Consider the following 24,831-nt stretch of genomic DNA (forward strand, 5'->3'; position numbering starts at 1 on the left):
CTCACTGAACCTCTTGCAGGAACGTCCTCATACCTGTGTAGTCATCTCTTTTATAGCTTGGCTTTTTCCTTTTTACTCCTGTTGCCCTCTCCACTTTTAGCTCTACGATGTATTCAAAGCTCAGAACCACGTGGTCGCTAGCTCCAAGAGACCTTTCATATGTGATGTTCTTGATGTCTGAGCTACTCAGGGTGAACACAAGGACCAGTCTTGCTGGTTCATCTTCCTCTCTCTCTCTCTGGTAGTGTCCTTAACATGTTGGTGCATGAGGTTTTCCAGTACCACATCTATCATTTTGGCTCTCCATGTTTTGGGACCCCCATGTGGCTCCAGGTTTTATTAATCAATCTCCTTAAGGTTGAAGTCGCCCGTAACCAGTAACTTTGCTCTACTCGAGTGAACTCTTCTTTCCACCTCAGCTAGTGTGTCAACCATTCCTCTGTTGCACTCATCATATTCCTCTCTCGGCCTCCTGCAGTTCTGTAGTGTGTTATACATCACTGCAATGACTACCTTATGTTCCCCTGACTGAACTGTACCTACTGTGTAATCCCTTTCTCCAGTCTCGTCCATTCCTTCCATTTCATGATAACCCCATCGGTTTTTAATGAGCAGTACAAACCCACCTCCCCCTCTGCTCCTATCCTTCCTCAGGATCTGATATCCAGATGGGAAGATTGCATCTGTTACTGTCACCATGAGTTTTGTTTTTGTGACTGCTATGATGTCTGGGAACATTTTGATTCTTTCATGCCACTTCTCACATTTATTCGTTATTCCATCCACGTTTGTGTACCAAACCTTCAGCTTCTTTTCTATAACTGTGGTCTGGGGAGAATGGTGGGTTTGGGGGAGCAGGTGCCCTGGTGGGGGCCTATAGAGGGTTGCTGTGGGGGTGGGGTTTGTAGTGTGTGGGGTGAGGGCAGAGGGTGTAATGGGGGGTTACAGGGGGGGTGGGGGTTCTGATGAGGGGAGTGGGGTCAGAGGGTCTATGGGGGATACAATGGGGGTGGGGACTGGGGTGAGGGGGATGGGGGTAGAGGGTATAGTGTGTGGGTTACTGTGACGGTGGGGTTTGTGGTGAGTGGGATATGGGCAGAGGGTACAGTGTGTGGGTAAGTGTGGGTTACTGTGGGGGTGGGGTTTGTGGTGCAGAGGATGGGGCAGAAGATACAGTATGTGGGTTTTGGGTTAGGTTGTTTAATTGCATTTGGGTTGCCGTGGTTGGGTTCCTTCTGTGGGTGGTACTGGAGAAGGTTGTGTTTGTTGTTCTTCCTAGGTCTGGTGTCTCCTGCTATCTTCCGTCCTTGCTTCCCATTTCACTTTGCGACGTTGCACCCTCTCTTTCAGTATCATCGTTTCCTCTTGTGTTCAGTCTCGGTCGAGGTAGATGCTCTGGTACTCTGGTTTGTCCCTTAGACTGGATGCTTTTTTCCTCTCGCAAACCACCCAATTCTCCAAAAATCCCTCATACAAGCAAAAAGAATTTTATACTTTCCGTCTGGCGGGTTCTGCGTAGTTGCAGTTGCGTGATGCTTCTTCTCAATCGCAGTACTTGCTACCCCTACCTTCCTGTTTCACTGTAGTCACTGTAGTCACTAGCTCTTCTAACTTTTTCTCTGCACTCACTGTATTTACTGACACATCTGTACTTATCTCTTATCTCCCTGCCTTGGGTCGCACTTATTCTTCAAATACGCCACTATTACTGTGAGAAAAACACTTTTAGTCCTAGTTCAGCCACTACCCTTCCTGCGTCCTCCTACATTTATCAACACTTTTATCTTATTTTTGTTTCCTGTGGTTTTGTTAGTATTTTTCTTTACTTTTCTGCTCTTGAGAAATATTCTAGCCCCTAACTGTATTGGTTCCTTGGGGTATCGGACGCTATCACAACAAGCCGCTTCCTATATGGCACCAGCCAGAAACGGTCTTATTCTTGGCCGGCACCATGCACTTGGCACTATTATCTATGCTTTCTCTTCCGTGATCACTTATATTTCGTTTTTGCGGGGTTTAAGTGATTATATGCACTGTTATGTTTGCACACGCGTATATCACATGCTCTATTCCCTATGGTATAGTCAGAAAATAACACGAATTCACGAACTCAATCACATGTGACTTCTCCACTCCACGACGTGTGTGTGAGTGTATGTGTGTGTGTATGTTTGTGTGTGTGTGTGTGTGTGTGTGTGTGTGTGTGTGTGTGTGTGTGTGTGTGTGTGTGTGTGTGTGTTTTGTGTGTGTGTGTGTGCGTGTGTGTGTGTGTGTGTGTGTAACATGCATATCGGCCGTTTCACACAGAGGTAGGGCTTCCCAAAAAGAAAAAAACTTTTATCAGACAACACTTTCACCATCACTCATACATAATCACTGTCTTTGCAGAGGCGCTCAGATACGAGTTTTGATACTCGTTCAAACTACCAATATCCCAAACCCCTCCTTTAAAGTGCAGACATTGTACTGCCCACCTCCAGGACTCAGGTCCAGCTAACCGGTGTCCCTGAATCCCTTCACAAAATATTACCCTTCTAGCACTCCAACAGCTATATAGTTTTGAGTGTAAACTCTATATGCACTTCACAACTCCCTATATAAAGCGATAAACTGTATAGTAAACAAGAGGAGATACTACATATACTTCTAAATTTAGACCACTCTACTAATTGGGGATATCCAGGTTATCGAAAAAGGGAACTTTTCGTCAAAAGCAAGTTTTTCCACACGAAAATGAATATCGTCGATCAACAAATCATCAAAAAATCGTTTAGAAACTCCATTGTTGGATGACTGAATAGTCAGTTTAAGGAAATGTTTCACTTGTTTTTTTTTTGTTTTTTTTTTTTCATTAATACTGGTTTTATTCTAAGATAATTTATGTAATATAAACTATTTCTTTTAGAGCTTGGATACGAAGATGAAGGCTTCTGGATTGGAGGAAGTGACGCTCTGGAAGAAGGAAAGTAAGTGACTTGCATAGCTGCTAGACTTAGTTCGCTATGTGATTCTAAAGTATCCCAAAACAAATATTCCCGGCCTTCTTTGTACTTCAGTGATCCGAAAGAGGCACCCTCGTTTCACACAACCCCGTGTAACATAACCCCAGCCCACCATACCCCAGTGATCCAAAAGATATACCCCTTTATCACAAAACCTGAGCCTCTTTTCCCTCAGTGATCCGTAAGAAGAGAACCCTCCTGTCACATAATCCCAGCCGCTTGTACCTCAGTGGTCTGGAAGAGGTACCTTGGAGCTACAATATTACATTCAAGGGGAATCGCTAACCCATAAGTACTATTCAGTACTTGGGGAATGGGAGATATTATTATAATCAAAAAGAAGCGCTAAGCCACAAGGGCTATACAGCGCTACAGGGTAGGGAAGGAAGCGAGGGTATTGGGCGGCAGAAGGGCGGAGGGATGATCAGTAGGTTACACAAAACAGAGGGGCAGGGGATAGTGTGGGGGTAGAGGGTAGCAAGAGATTGAGGTAGAAAGGGCTGAAGGTATCAGAGTTTGTGAAGTCAGTTGTTGTCAAAAAGTCAATGAGAGAGTCCGGATGAAAGGTGGGTCCATCAGCGAGAAGGGAAGGTAAAGAGAGAGCAGCAGAGCGAAGACGACGATGGAGGTAAATTCTGCGTGCTCGTTGATAAAGTGGGCAGTCTAACAGAATGTGGCTGACTGATAATGGAACCTGACAATTCTCACAGAGAGGAGCAGGGCGCCTCTCCATGAGATATCCATGAGTAAGACGAGTATGGCCAATGCGAAGATGGGAGAGATTAGTCTCCCAACCTCGACACTGGTGACAAGAAGACGGCCAGTAACCTATACTCGGTTTAATAGATTGAAGTTTGTTACCGAGCATAGTAGACCAACGTTGTTGCCAACGGGTGTGAAGGTGGGTAGCTATTGCAGCAAAATAGTCCGTAAATGGAATACCTCTATATGAAACTGGTAGGTCATGTACTGCTGACCGCGCAGCAGTGTCTGCCTGTTCATTGCCCTGTACGTCAACATGACCAGGGACCCAACAAAAAACAATATCTTTGTGCTTGGTAAAGATGCGGCATAGCCAAAGTTGGATACGGAGGACTAAGGGGTGAGGTGTATCAAATTTCTGTATAGCCTGTAAAGCACTAAGGGAGTCTGAGTCAACCACAAATGATGACACAGGCATAGATGCAATACGGATAAGTGCTGCAAGAATGGCATACAATTCAGCAGTAAAAATACTAGCCGAAGATAGTAAATACCCTCGTACGACGCTGTCCGGAAACACTGCTGCGAATCCTACGCCGTCAGAAGACTTAGAGCCATCTGTGTACACAGCAATGGCATGAGAATGAGAGTGGAAGTGGTCAAGAAAAAGAGAGCGGGAAGTGACCGTAGACAGTTGGGCTTTCGAGCAAGGGAGAGAGAAAGAACAGACTCGAACAGCTGGAACTTCCCAGGGGAGTAGTGTAAAGTGAAATGCTACATGAACATAGAAAGGTGGTAATTGAAGAGAAGACAAGAGCGAATGAAGGTGAAGAGAGAAGGGACGGAGTAAACAGGGGCGGCGAACAAATAAAGTCTACTAATATCAGTGACCATTCTATAAATGGAAGAATTGCGGAGATCATGAGTGCGTACATAGTAGCGAAGGCAATGGGCTTCACGGCGATCGGATAAGGATGGAACGTTCGCTTCTGCATAGAGTCTCTCAACAGGGGAAGAGCAAAAAACACCAAGGCATAAACGTAATCCTTGGTGATGAATAGGGTTAAGGCTAGAGAGAGTAGTAGGAGAGGCCGCTGAATAGATCTGGTCACCATAATCAAGTTTCGATAAAATAAGGGTAGAATGTAGGCGAAGGAGAGTTCGACGATCAGCTCCCCATGAAAATGAGCAAGGGTTTTAAGAAGGTTCAGCTGGCTGTGACAAGTTGCCTTCAGAGAGGTAATGTGAGGTTTCCAGGAAAACCTACGGTCAAAGAGGAGGCCCAGAAACCTGACTCTATCACGTTCAGGGATACGGGAGCCATAGAGGTACAAAGGATGATCGGAGATGACAGAGCGTCTAGTGAAAGTAATTTGGTGCGTTTTGGTACTGGAAAATTTAAACCCATGTGTGGTGGCCCAATTGGAAACACGGTCGACCGCATGCTGGAGAGAAACTGTAATGAGGTGACAGTCGGCGCCTGCACAGGCAACAGCGAAGTCATCGACATAGAGTGATGACGAAATATTTGATGGAAGACTAGAGGTCATATCATTTATAGCAAGGAGAAAAAGCGTTGTGCTCAGAACACATCCCTGGGGGACACCTTCAGCTTGGATAAAGTTATGGGAGAGTACATTATTAACCTGAACATGGAAATGTCTGTCAGTTAAAAAGTTCTTAAGGAAGGATGGTAGATTGCCTCGGAGGCCTAAGGAGTGGGCTTGGGCCAAAATATTATACCTCCAAGTTGTGTCATATGCCTTCTCAAGGTCAAAAAATATGGCAGTAACTGAGTGGTTATTCACAAAGGCATTACGAACATATGCATCCAAGCGTAGTAAGGGGTCTATGGTAGAACGTCCCTTACAAAAGCCATATTGATGAGTAGAGAGACTGTTGTGTGTCTCTAAATACCACACTAAACGTCTATTTACCAGGCGTTCCATCACTTTGCAAACTGCACTGGTAAGAGCAATGGGACGATAGTGGTAGGCTTCATGTCTCGTAGTGCCCGGTTTGCGGAAAGGGAGAACAATGGCAGATTTCTACAGCTGTGGAAGATTGAAAAGGCGTAATAGGATTGCAAGGGCTGACTGATGTAAATGTTGTAGCATACGAATATGAATGTCGTCGGGCCCAGCTGCCGATGATCGGCAAGCTGAGAGTGTTGCCTCCAGTTCTTGAAGTGTAAAAGGCACATTATACTGTTCATCTCTGAGAGAAGAAAAGTCCAAGGGTGCTAACTCTCTGGCAGACTTTGAGGAAAGAAACGAGGAGCATAGATGGAGCCCCAGAGAAATACGGACGAGATGATTGCCAATTTCATTGGCAACATCTAGTGGGTTTGCTATATCAACACCGGCAACCAGCAGAACAGGAGCCGGGTCAAGAGAATATTTACCACTCAGTTTTCGTACATTTTTCCAGACTGCACTCATAGAGGAAGCAGAGGTGATGGTGGAGACATAATCTCGCCAGCAAGTGCGTTTAGCATCACGGATGACACGGCGAGCGATCACACGCTTCTGCTTAAAATCAAGAAGTCTCTCCGTGGTTCTATTGTACCGGTACCTGCCCCACGCAGCGCGTTTCAAACGTACTGCTCAAGCACAAGCAGGAGACCACCAAGGCACGCATTTCTGAGAATGCCTGCCCGAAGTTTGGGGTATAGAATGAGAAGCTGTGGTTAAAATGGAGGACGAGAAGAGGTGTAAAAGCTCATCAATGGAGGACAAAGAAGGAACCTCACTAAAAACAGTTGTGAGTAAAGGTTCCAATTTGCCTGATCAAATTGCCAGCGTGGGACACAAAGAGGTGGTGAATGTGAAAGGGAAGTAAGAATGATTGGGAAATGATCGCTGTCATGTAAATCCAGGAGAACAGACCAGGTGAAGTCTAATGCGGTGGAGGAAGAGCAGACTGAGAGATCGATGCAAGAGAGAGTGTGAGTCCGAGGATCAAAATGGGTGTGAGTACCTGTATTTAAAACATGGAGGGGGTGGGTAGCAAGAAAAGCCTTTAACTGAATGCCACGGGAATCACAGTGAGACCCCCCCAGAGGAAATGATGGGCATTAAAATCGCCAAGTAACAGAAGCAGTGGCGGTAATGACGAAACAAGAAAGGCAATATCCGGAATAGATAATGCCCGAGAAGGAGAGAGATATAAAGAACAGAGTGTATACCACCTATGCAAGTGGATACGGGCTGCTGTGTAATGCAGCGAAGTACAAACAAATAGCTGATGGTACGGAATATCAGTGGGTAGAAGAAGGGCACTTTCATTAAAGGTCTCATCAGGAAAAGGATCTGAAGAATACAATAAATTATAGCCTGAGATGGGATATATAACAGCAGAGTGCAATTTTGGCTCCTGTAACCAAACACCAACAGGGGAAAACTGGGAGAGTAACATCTGAAGCTCACCCCGATTACCCCTGAGGCCGCATATATTCCACTGTAAATAGGCCATAATTGGCAATGATAAAGATACCTGAAATCCGCAGGTAAGGGTTCCTATGGACTAGAGGGGTTATAAAAGTCCACATGCGGAGGCAGCGGAAAACGTTCAAGCAGTGAAGGAACGGTGTGTTGTGAAGAAAGGAGTTGCGCAGATGGAGGAGAGGAGAGAGAATGAACAGAGGCTGGATCAGTGTCCATTGACGGTTTGGTCTCTGCAATATATTCAAAGATTGCTTCAAGTGTTTCGGAATTCACAGACGTCATATGGGAGACAATACTGAAGATGGTAGGGGGAGGATGAGTAAAGATTGGAACTGTAATGGACTGTACCAAGGTAGGGGGGGGCGAAAGGGTGGAGGGAACTGGAGAAGAAGCGTGGAAAGGGACAGAAGAGGCAGAAACCTGGGAGGTGGCAGAAGAGGATGAAACTTGGGAGGGAACAGGGGAGGAAGGTACAGTACAAGGAGGAGGGTGAACCTCTACACCTGTAACAGAGCCAGTGAGAGGGGAAGAACCAGATACAGAGACAGGGAAGGTAAAATGAGGAGGTGGAAGAAGGGAAGGAGGGGTTAAAGGACCTTTTTTTGACCTCTGAGAAGTAGAGGGACGATTGGGAGGAGGTGTAGTACGAGATCTCGTCGATACTGAGGCTTGTGAGGGAGAACACGAAGAAGCGAGAACAGACTGAGGCATTGAAGTAGGGACGTCTGAGCCTAGGACAGCGAAAGAATTAGATACAGGAGTGACTATGGGAGAGGTAACCACAGAGGAGGTTGCAGAAGATGGGACCCCAGAAGTGGGGGGATGTTTCGAAACATGGGAATAAGAAACATGAGTCTCCCTTGGAGGTGGAGATGAGAAACTGCCATGGCATAAAGGAGACCTTCTGCCTCTTTGAGGTAACGGATTTCCCGCTCATTTAAGTAGACTTGGCAACGGCGAGAGTACGAAGGGTGAGCCTCATGACAATTAAGGCAAGAGGGAGGTCGATTGCAAGATATATTAGAATGGTCATCGGCAACACAGACTGGGCATTCGGCTATAGATCTGCAATATTTCGCTGGATGGCCAAATCGCCAGCAATTTCTACACTGTTGCGGTGTAGGGATCACCTTTCGAACTTGTAACCGATGTCCTGTTACATAAACTGAGGATAGGAGTTCTCGGCTGTCAAAAGTTAAATGAGCCACATTGCTAGGGTATCGTCTCTGCCCATGGGCAGGAAGAACATAAGTGTCTACCTTGAGGATTGGGAGATCTTGGAGTTCCAGCTGTTCAAGAATGTCATTGCCACATGTCTGGAAATTTTGTTGAACTATGGTATGGGGCAGAATGACGGTACCACTACAAGAATTGAGGGAATGATGTGTTTCAATAGTGACAGGAACAGTATCGATATGGGAAAGAAGAGAAAGATCATGAGCTTGGGTAGCATTCTGTACAGTGATGATGCGTGTACCACTCTTAAGAGCATGAAAAGAAATATCTTTACCAACATGGCGTAGGAGTGCCTTGTCAATACTATGGTCGGAAAGATAGGCAGTAGAGGAAGTCGGTCGTAAAGTTAAGAATTTAGTCCATTGTGAATTCTGAAACTGATCGTGGAAAGGGAGTGCAGGACGTGTCGATCTTTTCTGAGAAGAACGAGAAGGTGGAGAAGTATCATCAGCAGGTTATTCTCGTTGGTGTTTAGGCGTGGGACCAGAGTTGGTCCGACGTGGAACGGGCTGGCGATTCGAAAATTGCCACACTTTAAAGGGAGAGGCCAGAACCTTAGTCAAAGGAGAGCGCAGGTCAGATAAATCGAAGGAGTCAGTCGAAACCTCAGTACCTGAAGCGGGTGTGGAAACAGCACCGGCAAGAGGTATAGAGGCATGAGGAATGTCCGAAGAGTGGTCCAAAGACGAGGCGGGGTCAGAACGGGGTGCGGTATCAAGAAGGGGCCCAGGGGTAGCAGGTTCATGAACTAGGGCTGCCATGGTTAGGTTACTTCTTTCTTTTTGTTTTTAAGAAAAAAAATAGAAAAAAAAATAAAAATAAAAAAGAATAAAAAAAAGGGGGGACCGGGGAGGGATAGTTTCTAGGAGGAATGAAAGAGCCAGAAATCTCCCTCCGCGCCCAAGAGGACCTCAGCACCGCAAGTAGCGCAGATGCAGCATGCAACCCATGCCATACCCTACCCAACATGCCAGTAAACCAGCAATCTGGGATAGCAACCTCACATCTGCCGGATACCCACCACAAAGCATACCTCCTTTGGCCACCACCCCCGGAATCCGAAAGGTGGCTTCCAGAGATACACCCGTCGCCCGAGAGACACCAAATCCACCCTCCGGGATACTGTAGAGGGATCCTGACATCCCCAGGCAATCCAGATTCCACGGTAAACTACGCCACCGCCAAGAATCTCAACGGAATGGGATGGACCCCGGTACCCTTTCCCCTACCTAGGAACTAGCGTGCCTGTGGGGAAAAATCCCAAAGGCCAAAAAGGAAGGGCAAAAGGGAGGGGTGGGGAGGAGGAGGAGGAAAGGAAAAAGGGGAGGATGGGGAGGATGGGAGAGGGAAGGGGGGATTGGGGGGTAATTAGGTTCGGTCTGAGGAAGGAGACCGACAGGTCTAATTCCTCAGACCAAGAGCCTCTTCACCACGCCAAGGAGCCCCCCTTGAAGAGGGGAATGGGAGATAATAAAGTTTGATTTGATGAACAAGAACGTAGCTCCAAGAGTTTAAATGTTATGATTAAACTCTCCCAAGAGGCCCAGTAACTATAATCAACACCATCCAAGGCCCAGTAGCTAGAACTTAACTCAATCCAAAACTGAAAACATTTACTCTGTAACACACTCAGAAATTTAAGCCAATGGAGCAAAGCATAAATTTGCCAAATTTGAGGTCAAAAAAGTAAATTTCATTATTTTAAAGTCGAAAAAACAATAAGAATCTTTCTTTAGGTAGGATATACTAGTTGATAATTTGGAGCAGGTTCAAAAAGTCACCCCTGAGTTATCCAACGAAAGTCAGTATCGCAATCTGTTCATTAATACTTGCAAATTTGAACAACCAACACAATATCAACGCAAAACTATCACTGGGTACAATACACTGGTGATTAGTTTTTAAGCTGATCAAAAGAGGCATTCTACAGATACCGAACAGAGATCAAAATCCTAATTTATTAAATTATATATATGTATATATATATATATATATATATATATATATATATATATATATATATATATATATATATATATATATATATATATATATATATATATATATATATATATATATATATATATATATATATATATATATATATATATATATATATATATATATATATATATATATATATATATATGGTGTGCCGAATAGGCAGAACTTGCCATCTTGGCTTAAATAGCAACGCTCATCTTGCCATATAGAACAAGTGAAAATTTGTGTATGCAATAATTTCGCCAAAATCATTCTGAACCTAACGATAAAAATATATTTTACTGTGTTTGTTTAGTATTAAATTATTATAAACAAATCTAAAATATATTTAGTTGGGTTAGGCTAAAATAAATTGTTCTTGTTATAATAAGGTTAGGTAAGTTTTCTAAGATTCTTTTGGAGCAAAATTAAAAAATTTTACATTAACATTAATGAAAAAAACATATCTTTAAACGTATAAGAGAAAATTTTAGAAAGGACTTAATTTTAAATGAGTTCTTGCTAATTGACCAGTTTTACATATTCGGCACGACATATATATATATATATATATATATATATATGCAAAACAACCACTCTGAAAGAATAGAGAAATTCCAAGCGCTTTCGTGACTACTCACATTATCACATTCCTTGATAATGTGAGTAGTCACGAACGCGCTTGGAATTTCTCTATTCTTTCAGAGTGGTTGTTTTGCATATTTTGAAATCACCTGTTTACTGTGATCTTATTGCATATATATATATATATATATATATATATATATATATATATATATATATATATATATATATATATATATATATATATATATATATATATATATATATATATATATATATATATATATATATATATATATATATATATATATATATATATATATATATATATATATATATATAAACAGATCGGCTGTTTCCCACCGAGGCAGGGTGACCAAAGAATTAATAAACACTTTCATCACCACACACACCATCACTGTCTTGCCAGAGGCATTGCACTTCCCACCTCCAAGACTCAATCTGGCTAACTTCTTACCTTAAATCCCTTCATAAATATTACTCTGCTCACACTTCAACAGCATGTCAAGTCATAGAAACCATTTGCCTCCTATTTAACATGCTCAAACATGCTTTCTTGCTTCCTTTACCCCCTCCATCCAGCCTTTCCCAGGAAGACCCCCTACCCCATCTTCCTTCCCTCTACAATTTAAATACCCTCTATTCCTCCTTTCTAAATGTCCGAACCTCCTCAACCCTTCCTGAGCCCTCTGGTTAATACTACTTTTGGATACTCCCCACTTCCTTCTAATCTCCAAGCTATGGATTCTCTGCATAATATAAACACCACACATTGTCCTCAGACACGACATCTCTACTGCCTCCATCCTTCTCCTTGTTGCAACATTCACTACCCATATAAAAGCGTTGGTACCACTATTCTCTCATACATTTCCCTCTTTGCTTCCATGGATAACCATGACACCACTCCAAAATATCTAAACACATTCACTTTCTCCATACTCTCTTCCTCCAGTCTTATATCAAATCTCCTGCATTACCTATTTTTATTTTTATCCTCATAACCTTGCTTTTTCCTATGCTTACTTTAAATTTCATTCTTTTACATATCCTCCCAAATTCATCCACCAACCTTTGCAACTTCTCATCAGAATTTCAGAATCTCCCAACAGTGTTATCAGCAAAAAAGCAACTGTGATAACTTCCACTTCCTGTTAGATTTTTTATCTTTTAATCCCACTCCTCATCCCATACCCAACCAATCACTTTTCTTACAGCTCCAACCATGGTGACATCACGCATCCCTGTCTAAGGCCTACTTTTACTGGGAAATAATCTCTCTCTCCTACATACTCTAACCTGAGCCTCACTATCCTTGTAAAAACTCTTAACTGCTTGCAGTAGCCTACCTCCTATTCCACACACTTACAACATCTGCACGTTGCTTTCCTATCCACCCTATTATATGCCTTTTCTAAAACCCATAAGAACATAAGAACATAAGAAAAGAGGAACACTGCAGCAGGCCTGTTGGCCCATACTAGGCAGGTCCTTTACAATTCATCCCACTAACAAACATTTGATCAACCCAACTTTCAATGCCACCCAAGAAACAAGCTCCGATGTGCAAGTCCCACTCAAATCCAACCCCTCCCACTCATGTACTTATCCAACCCAAATTTGAAACTACCCAAAGTCCTAGCCTCAATAACCCAACTAGGTAGACTGTTCCACTCATAAGAACATAAGAACATAAGAATGTAGGAACACTGCAGAAGGCCTACTGGCCCATACGAGGCAGGTCCTTATCAAAACGACATCTACCTAAAGCTACTCAAGAAACAACTCCCGCACCCCCCAACACCAATCAAACCCAGCCCCTCCCGCTCATATATTTGTCCAGTCTCTTCTTAATGCTACCCAAGGTCCTAGCCTCTATCACCCCACTGGGAAGACTGTTCCACGCATCTACAACTCTGTTAGAAAACCAGTACTTACCTATGTCCTTTCTAAATCTAAATTTATCCAACTTAAATCCATTATTCCTGGTTCTTACCTGGTTCGACACCCTCAGTACTTTATTAATGTCTCCCTTGTTTATGCCCGTCATCCACTTATACACTTCAATGATATCTCCCCTCATTCTACGCCTCTCCAGAGAGTGGAGATTTAAGGCTTTAAGTCTATCTTCATACGGGAGGTTCCTTACACAGTAAATCATTTTAGTCATTCTTCTCTGTATGTTCTCTAATGAGTCTGTCCATCCTGTAGTAAGGGGACCAAAACTGAGCAGCATAATCTAAATGAGGCCTCACTAGTGATGTATAGAGCTGTAAAATAACTTTTGGACTTCTGTTACTTATACTTCTTGAGATAAATCCAAGTAATCTGTTGGCCTTGTTGCGCACACTGAGGCACTGCTGTCTTGGCTTTAGATTTCTGCTTACCATGACTCCCAAGTCTTTTTCACATTCTGTATGACCAAGCTCTACTTCACCTAGATTATAGCTTCGAGGGTTATTTTCATTACCAAGGGCAAGTACCTTACACTTATCCACATTAAACTTCATCTGCCATTTCTCAGACCAAGACATTAATTTGTTCAAATCGTCCTGGAGTTCATTGATATCCTCCTCAGAGTGAATTATACGGCCTATCTTTGTATCATCAGCAAACTTACTCATGTCACTAGTAATCCCTTCATCAAGGTCATTAATGTAAATTATGAACAATAGAGGGCCTAAAACTGATCCTTGTGGAACGCCACTAGTGACTAATCCCCATTCAGATTTCACTCCATTAATGGTAACTCTCTGCTTTCTATTGGTAAGCCATGCCTCAATCCATGCTAGAACTTTACCTCCTATACCATGAGCTGCCACTTTTCTTTAGAGTCTCTTGTGAGGTACTCTGTCGAAGGCTTTACTAAAATCCAAATAAACAATTGAGACACTTATGCAACACATGGGAATCTTTATTGAAGAAACGTTTCGCCACACAGTGGCTTCATCAGTCCAATACAAAGTAGAAATGGGTAAGGAGAGTAGAAGTATGAGGTAATCAGTCCCTCAACCTGGATTCGATGTGTTCAGTCCATCACTCTTGTAGTAAGTGCAGCATAGGGCCAGAGAGGTGGCTTATATACTGCGGTGAGATGAGTTGAAGCAGGAGGAGGCGGGATCTTAGTGGGACCTGCCACTAATGTAAGTAGGTCATCGTCCAAAGGTTTGGGCAAGCGTTGAAGTCTTTGTACCAAGATTCCATGATGTTGCAGTGTCTGACAGATGTGATGAATGGTTTTGAAACCGACAAGTTGAAGAATTGAGACACTTATGCAACACATGGGAATCTTTATTGAAGAAACGTTTCGCCACACAGTGGCTTCATCAGTCCAATACAAAGTAGAAATGGGTAAGGAGAGTAGAAGTATGAGGTAATCAGTCCCTCAACCTGGATTCGATGTGTTCAGTCCATCACTCTTGTAGTAAGTGCAGCATAGGGCCAGAGAGGTGGCTTATATACTGCGGTGAGATGAGTTGAAGCAGGAGGAGGCGGGATCTTAGTGGGACCTGCCACTAATGTAAGTAGGTCATCGTCCAAAGGTTTGGGCAAGCGTTGAAGTCTTTGTACCAAGATTCCATGATGTTGCAGTGTCTGACAGATGTGATGAATGGTTTTGAAAACCGACAAGTTGAAGAATTGAGACACTTATGCAACACATGGGAATCTTTATTGAAGAAACGTTTCGCCACACAGTGGCTTCATCAGTCCAATACAAAGTAGAAATGGGTAAGGAGAGTAGAAGTATGAGGTAATCAGTCCCTCAACCTGGATTCGATGTGTTCAGTCCATCACTCTTGTAGTAAGTGCAGCATAGGGCCAGAGAGGTGGCTTATATACTGCGGTGAGATGAGTTGAAGCAGGAGGAGGCGGGATCTTAGTGGGACCTGCCACTAATGTAAGTAGGTCATCGTCCAAAGGTTTGGGCAAGCGTTGAAGTCTTTGTACCAAGATTCCATGATGTTGCAGTGTCTGACAGATGTGATGAATGGTTTTGAAAACCGACAAGTTGAAGAATTGAGACACTTATGCAACACATGGGAATCTTTATTGAAGAAACGTTTCGCCACACAGTGGCTTCATCAGTCCAATACAAAGTAGAAATGGGTAAGGAGAGTAGAAGTATGAGGTAATCAGTCCCTCAACCTGGATTCGATGTGTTCAGTCCATCACTCTTGTAGTAAGTGCAGCATAGGGCCAGAGAGGTGGCTTATATACTGCGGTGAGATGAGTTGAAGCAGGAGGAGGCGGGATCTTAGTGGGACCTGCCACTAATGTAAGTAGGTCATCGTCCAAAGGTTTGGGCAAGCGTTGAAGTCTTTGTACCAAGATTCCATGATGTTGCAGTGTCTGACAGATGTGATGAATGGTTTTGAAAACCGACAAGTTGAAGAATTGAGACACTTATGCAACACATGGGAATCTTTATTGAAGAAACGTTTCGCCACACAGTGGCTTCATCAGTCCAATACAAAGTAGAAATGGGTAAGGAGAGTAGAAGTATGAGGTAATCAGTCCCTCAACCTGGATTCGATGTGTTCAGTCCATCACTCTTGTAGTAAGTGCAGCATAGGGCCAGAGAGGTGGCTTATATACTGCGGTGAGATGAGTTGAAGCAGGAGGAGGCGGGATCTTAGTGGGACCTGCCACTAATGTAAGTAGGTCATCGTCCAAAGGTTTGGGCAAGCGTTGAAGTCTTTGTACCAAGATTCCATGATGTTGCAGTGTCTGACAGATGTGATGAATGGTTTTGAAAACCGACAAGTTGAAGAATTGAGACACTTATGCAACACATGGGAATCTTTATTGAAGAAACGTTTCGCCACACAGTGGCTTCATCAGTCCAATACAAAGTAGAAATGGGTAAGGAGAGTAGAAGTATGAGGTAATCAGTCCCTCAACCTGGATTCGATGTGTTCAGTCCATCACTCTTGTAGTAAGTGCAGCATAGGGCCAGAGAGGTGGCTTATATACTGCGGTGAGATGAGTTGAAGCAGGAGGAGGCGGGATCTTAGTGGGACCTGCCACTAATGTAAGTAGGTCATCGTCCAAAGGTTTGGGCAAGCGTTGAAGTCTTTGTACCAAGATTCCATGATGTTGCAGTGTCTGACAGATGTGATGAATGGTTTTGAAAACCGACAAGTTGAAGAATTGAGACACTTATGCAACACATGGGAATCTTTATTGAAGAAACGTTTCGCCACACAGTGGCTTCATCAGTCCAATACAAAGTAGAAATGGGTAAGGAGAGTAGAAGTATGAGGTAATCAGTCCCTCAACCTGGATTCGATGTGTTCAGTCCATCACTCTTGTAGTAAGTGCAGCATAGGGCCAGAGAGGTGGCTTATATACTGCGGTGAGATGAGTTGAAGCAGGAGGAGGCGGGATCTTAGTGGGACCTGCCACTAATGTAAGTAGGTCATCGTCCAAAGGTTTGGGCAAGCGTTGAAGTCTTTGTACCAAGATTCCATGATGTTGCAGTGTCTGACAGATGTGATGAATGGTTTTGAAAACCGACAAGTTGAAGAATTGAGACACTTATGCAACACATGGGAATCTTTATTGAAGAAACGTTTCGCCACACAGTGGCTTCATCAGTCCAATACAAAGTAGAAATGGGTAAGGAGAGTAGAAGTATGAGGTAATCAGTCCCTCAACCTGGATTCGATGTGTTCAGTCCATCACTCTTGTAGTAAGTGCAGCATAGGGCCAGAGAGGTGGCTTATATACTGCGGTGAGATGAGTTGAAGCAGGAGGAGGCGGGATCTTAGTGGGACCTGCCACTAATGTAAGTAGGTCATCGTCCAAAGGTTTGGGCAAGCGTTGAAGTCTTTGTACCAAGATTCCATGATGTTGCAGTGTCTGACAGATGTGATGAATGGTTTTGAAAACCGACAAGTTGAAGAATTGAGACACTTATGCAACACATGGGAATCTTTATTGAAGAAACGTTTCGCCACACAGTGGCTTCATCAGTCCAATACAAAGTAGAAATGGGTAAGGAGAGTAGAAGTATGAGGTAATCAGTCCCTCAACCTGGATTCGATGTGTTCAGTCCATCACTCTTGTAGTAAGTGCAGCATAGGGCCAGAGAGGTGGCTTATATACTGCGGTGAGATGAGTTGAAGCAGGAGGAGGCGGGATCTTAGTGGGACCTGCCACTAATGTAAGTAGGTCATCGTCCAAAGGTTTGGGCAAGCGTTGAAGTCTTTGTACCAAGATTCCATGATGTTGCAGTGTCTGACAGATGTGATGAATGGTTTTGAAAACCGACAAGTTGAAGAATTGAGACACTTATGCAACACATGGGAATCTTTATTGAAGAAACGTTTCGCCACACAGTGGCTTCATCAGTCCAATACAAAGTAGAAATGGGTAAGGAGAGTAGAAGTATGAGGTAATCAGTCCCTCAACCTGGATTCGATGTGTTCAGTCCATCACTCTTGTAGTAAGTGCAGCATAGGGCCAGAGAGGTGGCTTATATACTGCGGTGAGATGAGTTGAAGCAGGAGGAGGCGGGATCTTAGTGGGACCTGCCACTAATGTAAGTAGGTCATCGTCCAAAGGTTTGGGCAAGCGTTGAAGTCTTTGTACCAAGATTCCATGATGTTGCAGTGTCTGACAGATGTGATGAATGGTTTTGAAAACCGACAAGTTGAAGAATTGAGACACTTATGCAACACATGGGAATCTTTATTGAAGAAACGTTTCGCCACACAGTGGCTTCATCAGTCCAATACAAAGTAGAAATGGGTAAGGAGAGTAGAAGTATGAGGTAATCAGTCCCTCAACCTGGATTCGATGTGTTCAGTCCATCACTCTTGTAGTAAGTGCAGCATAGGGCCAGAGAGGTGGCTTATATACTGCGGTGAGATGAGTTGAAGCAGGAGGAGGCGGGATCTTAGTGGGACCTGCCACTAATGTAAGTAGGTCATCGTCCAAAGGTTTGGGCAAGCGTTGAAGTCTTTGTACCAAGATTCCATGATGTTGCAGTGTCTGACAGATGTGATGAATGGTTTTGAAAACCGACAAGTTGAAGAATTGAGACACTTATGCAACACATGGGAATCTTTATTGAAGAAACGTTTCGCCACACAGTGGCTTCATCAGTCCAATACAAAGTAGAAATGGGTAAGGAGAGTAGAAGTATGAGGTAATCAGTCCCTCAACCTGGATTCGATGTGTTCAGTCCATCACTCTTGTAGTAAGTGCAGCATAGGGCCAGAGAGGTGGCTTATATACTGCGGTGAGATGAGTTGAAGCAGGAGGAGGCGGGATCTTAGTGGGACCTGCCACTAATGTAAGTAGGTCATCGTCCAAAGGTTTGGGCAAGCGTTGAAGTCTTTGTACCAAGATTCCATGATGTTGCAGTGTCTGACAGATGTGATGAATGGTTTTGAAAACCGACAAGTTGAAGAATTGAGACACTTATGCAACACATGGGAATCTTTATTGAAGAAACGTTTCGCCACACAGTGGCTTCATCAGTCCAATACAAAGTAGAAATGGGTAAGGAGAGTAGAAGTATGAGGTAATCAGTCCCTCAACCTGGATTCGATGTGTTCAGTCCATCACTCTTGTAGTAAGTGCAGCATAGGGCCAGAGAGGTGGCTTATATACTGCGGTGAGATGAGTTGAAGCAGGAGGAGGCGGGATCTTAGTGGGACCTGCCACTAATGTAAGTAGGTCATCGTCCAAAGGTTTGGGCAAGCGTTGAAGTCTTTGTACCAAGATTCCATGATGTTGCAGTGTCTGACAGATGTGATGAATGGTTTTGAAAACCGACAAGTTGAAGAATTGAGACACTTATGCAACACATGGGAATCTTTATTGAAGAAACGTTTCGCCACACAGTGGCTTCATCAGTCCAATACAAAGTAGAAATGGGTAAGGAGAGTAGAAGTATGAGGTAATCAGTCCCTCAACCTGGATTCGATGTGTTCAGTCCATCACTCTTGTAGTAAGTGCAGCATAGGGCCAGAGAGGTGGCTTATATACTGCGGTGAGATGAGTTGAAGCAGGAGGAGGCGGGATCTTAGTGGGACCTGCCACTAATGTAAGTAGGTCATCGTCCAAAGGTTTGGGCAAGCGTTGAAGTCTTTGTACCAAGATTCCATGATGTTGCAGTGTCTGACAGATGTGATGAATGGTTTTGAAAACCGACAAGTTGAAGAATTGAGACACTTATGCAACACATGGGAATCTTTATTGAAGAAACGTTTCGCCACACAGTGGCTTCATCAGTCCAATACAAAGTAGAAATGGGTAAGGAGAGTAGAAGTATGAGGTAATCAGTCCCTCAACCTGGATTCGATGTGTTCAGTCCATCACTCTTGTAGTAAGTGCAGCATAGGGCCAGAGAGGTGGCTTATATACTGCGGTGAGATGAGTTGAAGCAGGAGGAGGCGGGATCTTAGTGGGACCTGCCACTAATGTAAGTAGGTCATCGTCCAAAGGTTTGGGCAAGCGTTGAAGTCTTTGTACCAAGATTCCATGATGTTGCAGTGTCTGACAGATGTGATGAATGGTTTTGAAAACCGACAAGTTGAAGAATTGAGACACTTATGCAACACATGGGAATCTTTATTGAAGAAACGTTTCGCCACACAGTGGCTTCATCAGTCCAATACAAAGTAGAAATGGGTAAGGAGAGTAGAAGTATGAGGTAATCAGTCCCTCAACCTGGATTCGATGTGTTCAGTCCATCACTCTTGTAGTAAGTGCAGCATAGGGCCAGAGAGGTGGCTTATATACTGCGGTGAGATGAGTTGAAGCAGGAGGAGGCGGGATCTTAGTGGGACCTGCCACTAATGTAAGTAGGTCATCGTCCAAAGGTTTGGGCAAGCGTTGAAGTCTTTGTACCAAGATTCCATGATGTTGCAGTGTCTGACAGATGTGATGAATGGTTTTGAAAACCGACAAGTTGAAGAATTGAGACACTTATGCAACACATGGGAATCTTTATTGAAGAAACGTTTCGCCACACAGTGGCTTCATCAGTCCAATACAAAGTAGAAATGGGTAAGGAGAGTAGAAGTATGAGGTAATCAGTCCCTCAACCTGGATTCTACTTTGTATTGGACTGATGAAGCCACTGTGCGGCGAAACGTTTCTTCAATAAAGATTCCCATGTGTTGCATAAGTGTCTCAATTCTTCAACTTGTCGGTTTTCAAAACCATTCATCACATCTGTCAGACACTGCAACATCATGGAATCTTGGTACAAAGACTTCAACGCTTGCCCAAACCTTTGGACGATGACCTACTTACATTAGTGGCAGGTCCCACTAAGATCCCGCCTCCTCCTGCTTCAACTCATCTCACCGCAGTATATAAGCCACCTCTCTGGCCCTATGCTGCACTTACTACAAGAGTGATGGACTGAACACATCGAATCCAGGTTGAGGGACTGATTACCTCATACTTCTACTCTCCTTACCCATTTCTACTTTGTATTGGACTGATGAAGCCACTGTGTGGCGAAACGTTTCTTCAATAAAGATTCCCATGTGTTGCATAAGTGTCTCAATTCTTCAACTTGTCGGTTTTCAAAACCATTCATCACATCTGTCAGACACTGCAACATCATGGAATCTTGGTACAAAGACTTCAACGCTTGCCCAAACCTTTGGACGATGACCTACTTACATTAGTGGCAGGTCCCACTAAGATCCCGCCTCCTCCTGCTTCAACTCATCTCACCGCAGTATATAAGCCACCTCTCTGGCCCTATGCTGCACTTACTACAAGAGTGATGGACTGAACACATCGAATCCAGGTTGAGGGACTGATTACCTCATACTTCTACTCTCCTTACCCATTTCTACTTTGTATTGGACTGATGAAGCCACTGTGTGGCGAAACGTTTCTTCAATAAAGATTCCCATGTGTTGCATAAGTGTCTCAATTCTTCAACTTGTCGGTTTTCAAAACCATTCATCACATCTGTCAGACACTGCAACATCATGGAATCTTGGTACAAAGACTTCAACGCTTGCCCAAACCTTTGGACGATGACCTACTTACATTAGTGGCAGGTCCCACTAAGATCCCGCCTCCTCCTGCTTCAACTCATCTCACCGCAGTATATAAGCCACCTCTCTGGCCCTATGCTGCACTTACTACAAGAGTGATGGACTGAACACATCGAATCCAGGTTGAGGGACTGATTACCTCATACTTCTACTCTCCTTACCCATTTCTACTTTGTATTGGACTGATGAAGCCACTGTGCGGCGAAACGTTTCTTCAATAAAGATTCCCATGTGTTGCATAAGTGTCTCAATTCTTCAACTTGTCGGTTTTCAAAACCATTCATCACTCTAATAACTTGCCCACTATAGATGTCAGGCTTATTGGACGGTAATTTGAAGGAATGGACTTATTCCCTGATTTGAATATAGGAACCACATTAGCCATCTTCCACAACTCTGGCACAACACTGGTAAGGATGGACGCATTGAATACACTCGTTAATGGCTGACTAAGCTCCATCTTGCATTCCTTAAGTACCCTTGAAAACAACTCATCGGGTCCCGGGGACTTATTTTGTTTCAGTTTGTCTATCTGTTTAATAACCATGTCCCTCGTGACAGTAATATTAGTTAACTTAGATTCATCAGGAACTAAATAATTGTTAATTACTGGAATCTCATTTACATCTTCCTGTGTAAAAACTGACAAAAAATAGTCATTAAATAAGGAGCACATTTCCAGTTCATTATCCGTCAGCTGTTCATTCCCAGATTTCAGAGGTCCTACTTTTTCCTTCACCTTCGTCCTATACACTTGAAAGAACCCCTTTGGATTAGTCTTTGATTCATTAGCAACTCTAATTTCATAGTCACGTTTAGCCTTTCTAATCGCCTTTTTTACTTCTCTTTTAAGCTGAACATATTGGTCAGTAATGTTAACCTCTCCTCTTCTGATGCGCCTATAAATTCCCCTTTTCTCCCCTAATAGATGCTTTAGCCTCCTGTTAACCCATTTGGGATCGTTATTATTAGACCTAATTTCTCTCTGGGGAATGTATATACTCTGGGCACTGTGTACATTATTAAGAAAACAATCATAAAAGCAGATCCCTTCATATTCATAAGTATGATTATCGTCAATAAAATCATTAGCTTGATAACCCCAATCAAGATTAGACAGATGTTCCCTAAGTCCATTATAATCGGCAGAACGAAAATCAGGGATTTTTACTGTATTATCATTATTCTTGCATTCCCAATTAATGCTAAAGGTGATGGATTTGTGATCACTTGCGCCAAGCTCTTCAGTGATCTCCAGATTATTCACGAGTGTTTCCTTATTTGACAAGACTAGGTCTAGCAAATTATTACCCCTGGTAGGCTCAGTTACACTCTGTTTCAGAAAACAGTCCTGAACTGTTTCCATGAAGTCACTGGACTCTAGATTACCTGTCAAAGAATTCCAGTCAATTTGGCTAAAGTTAAAGTCCCCTACTATGACTATGTTACTGTGTCCAGAAGCCCTAACAATTTCGTCCCAAAGAAGTCTCCCTCTATCGTGATCCAAGCCTGGAGGTAGGTATATTACACCTAGAATTAGTTTTTCTTGACCCTCCACGAACTCTACCCAAACAGACTCTGTTACTGCTCCATCTATTTTTATACCTGTTTTTATGCAACAATTAATATTTTCTCGAACATACAATGCAACTGAAACCTCTTTACCCCTACTTATATGCTTCACTGTAAACACTTGGTCTACACATCCCTACCCTTCCTAAAGCCACCTTGTTCATCTACGATCCTGCTTTCAGTCTTAGTCTTAATTCTTTAAATAACAGCTTTACCATAAACTTTACCTGGTATACTCAAGCTTATTCGTCTATAATTCTTAAACTCTTTTTTCCTCTTTACCTTCATACAAATGAATTACATATGCTCTCTGCCAATCTCTTGGTACCTTCCCCTCTTTCATACTTTTATTAAATGAAAGCACTAACCATTCGAAAACTTTATTCCCACCTGCTTTTAATATATCTGTCTTGAGCCCATCATTCCTTGCTATTTCACTCCCTTTCATTCCACCCACAGAATCACGCACTTCAATCACACTCATATCTGACTCTACCTCACTTTTAAAAGATGATGTACCTCCCTGGCCAATGCACGAAATCAGAGTTTTCATAAGTTCATCAACATTTAATATTTCCTCAAAATATTCCTCCATCTTCCCAATACCTCCAACTTTTCGTCAAATGACTCCCCTTTTATATTTTTAACTGTCAAATTTATTCGTTCCCCAGGTTTTCTCAACTTATTAACCTCATTCCAAAATTTTTCCTTATTTTCAGAAAAATTCGTTGACAGCATCTCCTTTTGCTCTCCTTTTACATTCCTTCACCACGCCAGTAACCTCTTTTCTCTCCACATACTCCTCCCTCTTTATATCACTTCTGCTTTGAAAAAAAAAAACTCGTCTGGTAACGTTTTCTCAATATACTCTTTACTTCATCATTCCACTAGTTGCTTCTTTTCCCTCCTTCACCCACACTCTTACTGTGGAAAATACTGTATATATATTTTCCAGAAATTCAGTATTTATATGTAAATAGATGGCCATACTGTATTTAATAATATTTATGTCATAGAAAACGGAAAGCCTGCGTCTGCTCAGACGAGGCTCGCCATCTTGGTTTTGAATTTTGTACAAACGTTGGTATAATGGGAAGAATTTTTCGTGCTCTAGAGGTTAAAATTGTGTTGGCACCTCTCAAATAGGAGGCGAAATTGGTGGATGTGCATTCCTGCATAACTTGAGATATCAGACGACTGGACAAGACAGCTCCAGGAACCTCAGATAAGCTCTCTAGATTTGTGTGTAATTCTGGCCAGCATTATTTTCATAGATTTAGTTAGAGTGAGGTTTTCCGAGTATGATTCACATTAATCTCCAGTCAAATTGGTGAGTGATATTAAGATATATTTTCCTTCTGTTATGTAATTGTGTATATATATAACCATTTATTATTTTTAATATACAGTCCACAAATTTATATATTTACCAGCATTCCTGGTGATGTATTTTTCATTTGATAATTAATAGGTCCAGAGCAACTTGTGGATATGACAGTGGTAGGTATCGAAGGGGAACATTTTTGCGACCTAGGTGTCCTAAATTCCTACTTGTCTATGTAACTCTGATAAATAATAATTATCTTTATCATTTACTGTTATGTACATAATGAGTTACATTCAGATAAATGCAATTTTCCACACTTACATCCACACACTTCTACTGAACACTCCGTCATTGCATTCTTAATTCTATCAGGTACCTATCCTCGTCCTCATTGCCTATACTCTCACAAATATATAAGCCTTCACCTCTTACTTTCTGACACTATTCTACTAGTACCCCATCCACTTTTTACTCTCACTGTAACTACAACTAAAAAAACACCTGACATTTCTGTTACCTCTCTATACACATGCACTTCCTGAAATCTACCCATCAACATTTTATCCACCAATACACAGTCCAATAAACTACAGTTATTACGTTCTGTATCATATCTCATACACTAATTTATCCTTATTTTCTTGAAATATGATTACCTATTACCAAACCTCTTTCTATACAAAGTTCAATCAAAGGGCCCTTATTATCATTTACCCCTGGCACCCCAGGTAGTATTAAAGGTAATAGATTAATGATCACTTAAACAAAGCTCTTCAGTGATCTCAAGATTGTTTACAAGGGTTTCCCGTTTTTTTACAAGACTAGGTCAAGCAAATTATTACCTCTGGTATTTTCTGGTGCAAACTGCTTCATAAAGCAGCCTTGAACTGTTTTAAGAAAGTCTTTGGATTCAGATTACAGAT

The 24,831-nt window shown here is 42.6% G+C and overlaps 1 protein-coding gene across 1 annotated transcript in view; it reads left to right on the forward strand.

The window, feature by feature from the left end:
- Window positions 1-2,905: 2,905 nt before the first annotated feature.
- Window positions 2,906-24,831, forward strand: part of LOC138853036 (low affinity immunoglobulin epsilon Fc receptor-like) — a gene marked incomplete at its 5' end in the record, with an annotated part of 32,661 nt that continues 10,735 nt past the window's right edge. Inside the window, 1 exon segment of the mRNA XM_070087354.1 lies at window positions 2,906-2,966. Coding sequence (XP_069943455.1) covers window positions 2,906-2,966 — 61 coding nt within the window.

The sequence above is a fragment of the Cherax quadricarinatus genome, chromosome 21 (genome assembly GCF_038502225.1).
Source record: "Cherax quadricarinatus isolate ZL_2023a chromosome 21, ASM3850222v1, whole genome shotgun sequence".
Lineage (NCBI taxonomy): Eukaryota > Metazoa > Arthropoda > Malacostraca > Decapoda > Parastacidae > Cherax > Cherax quadricarinatus.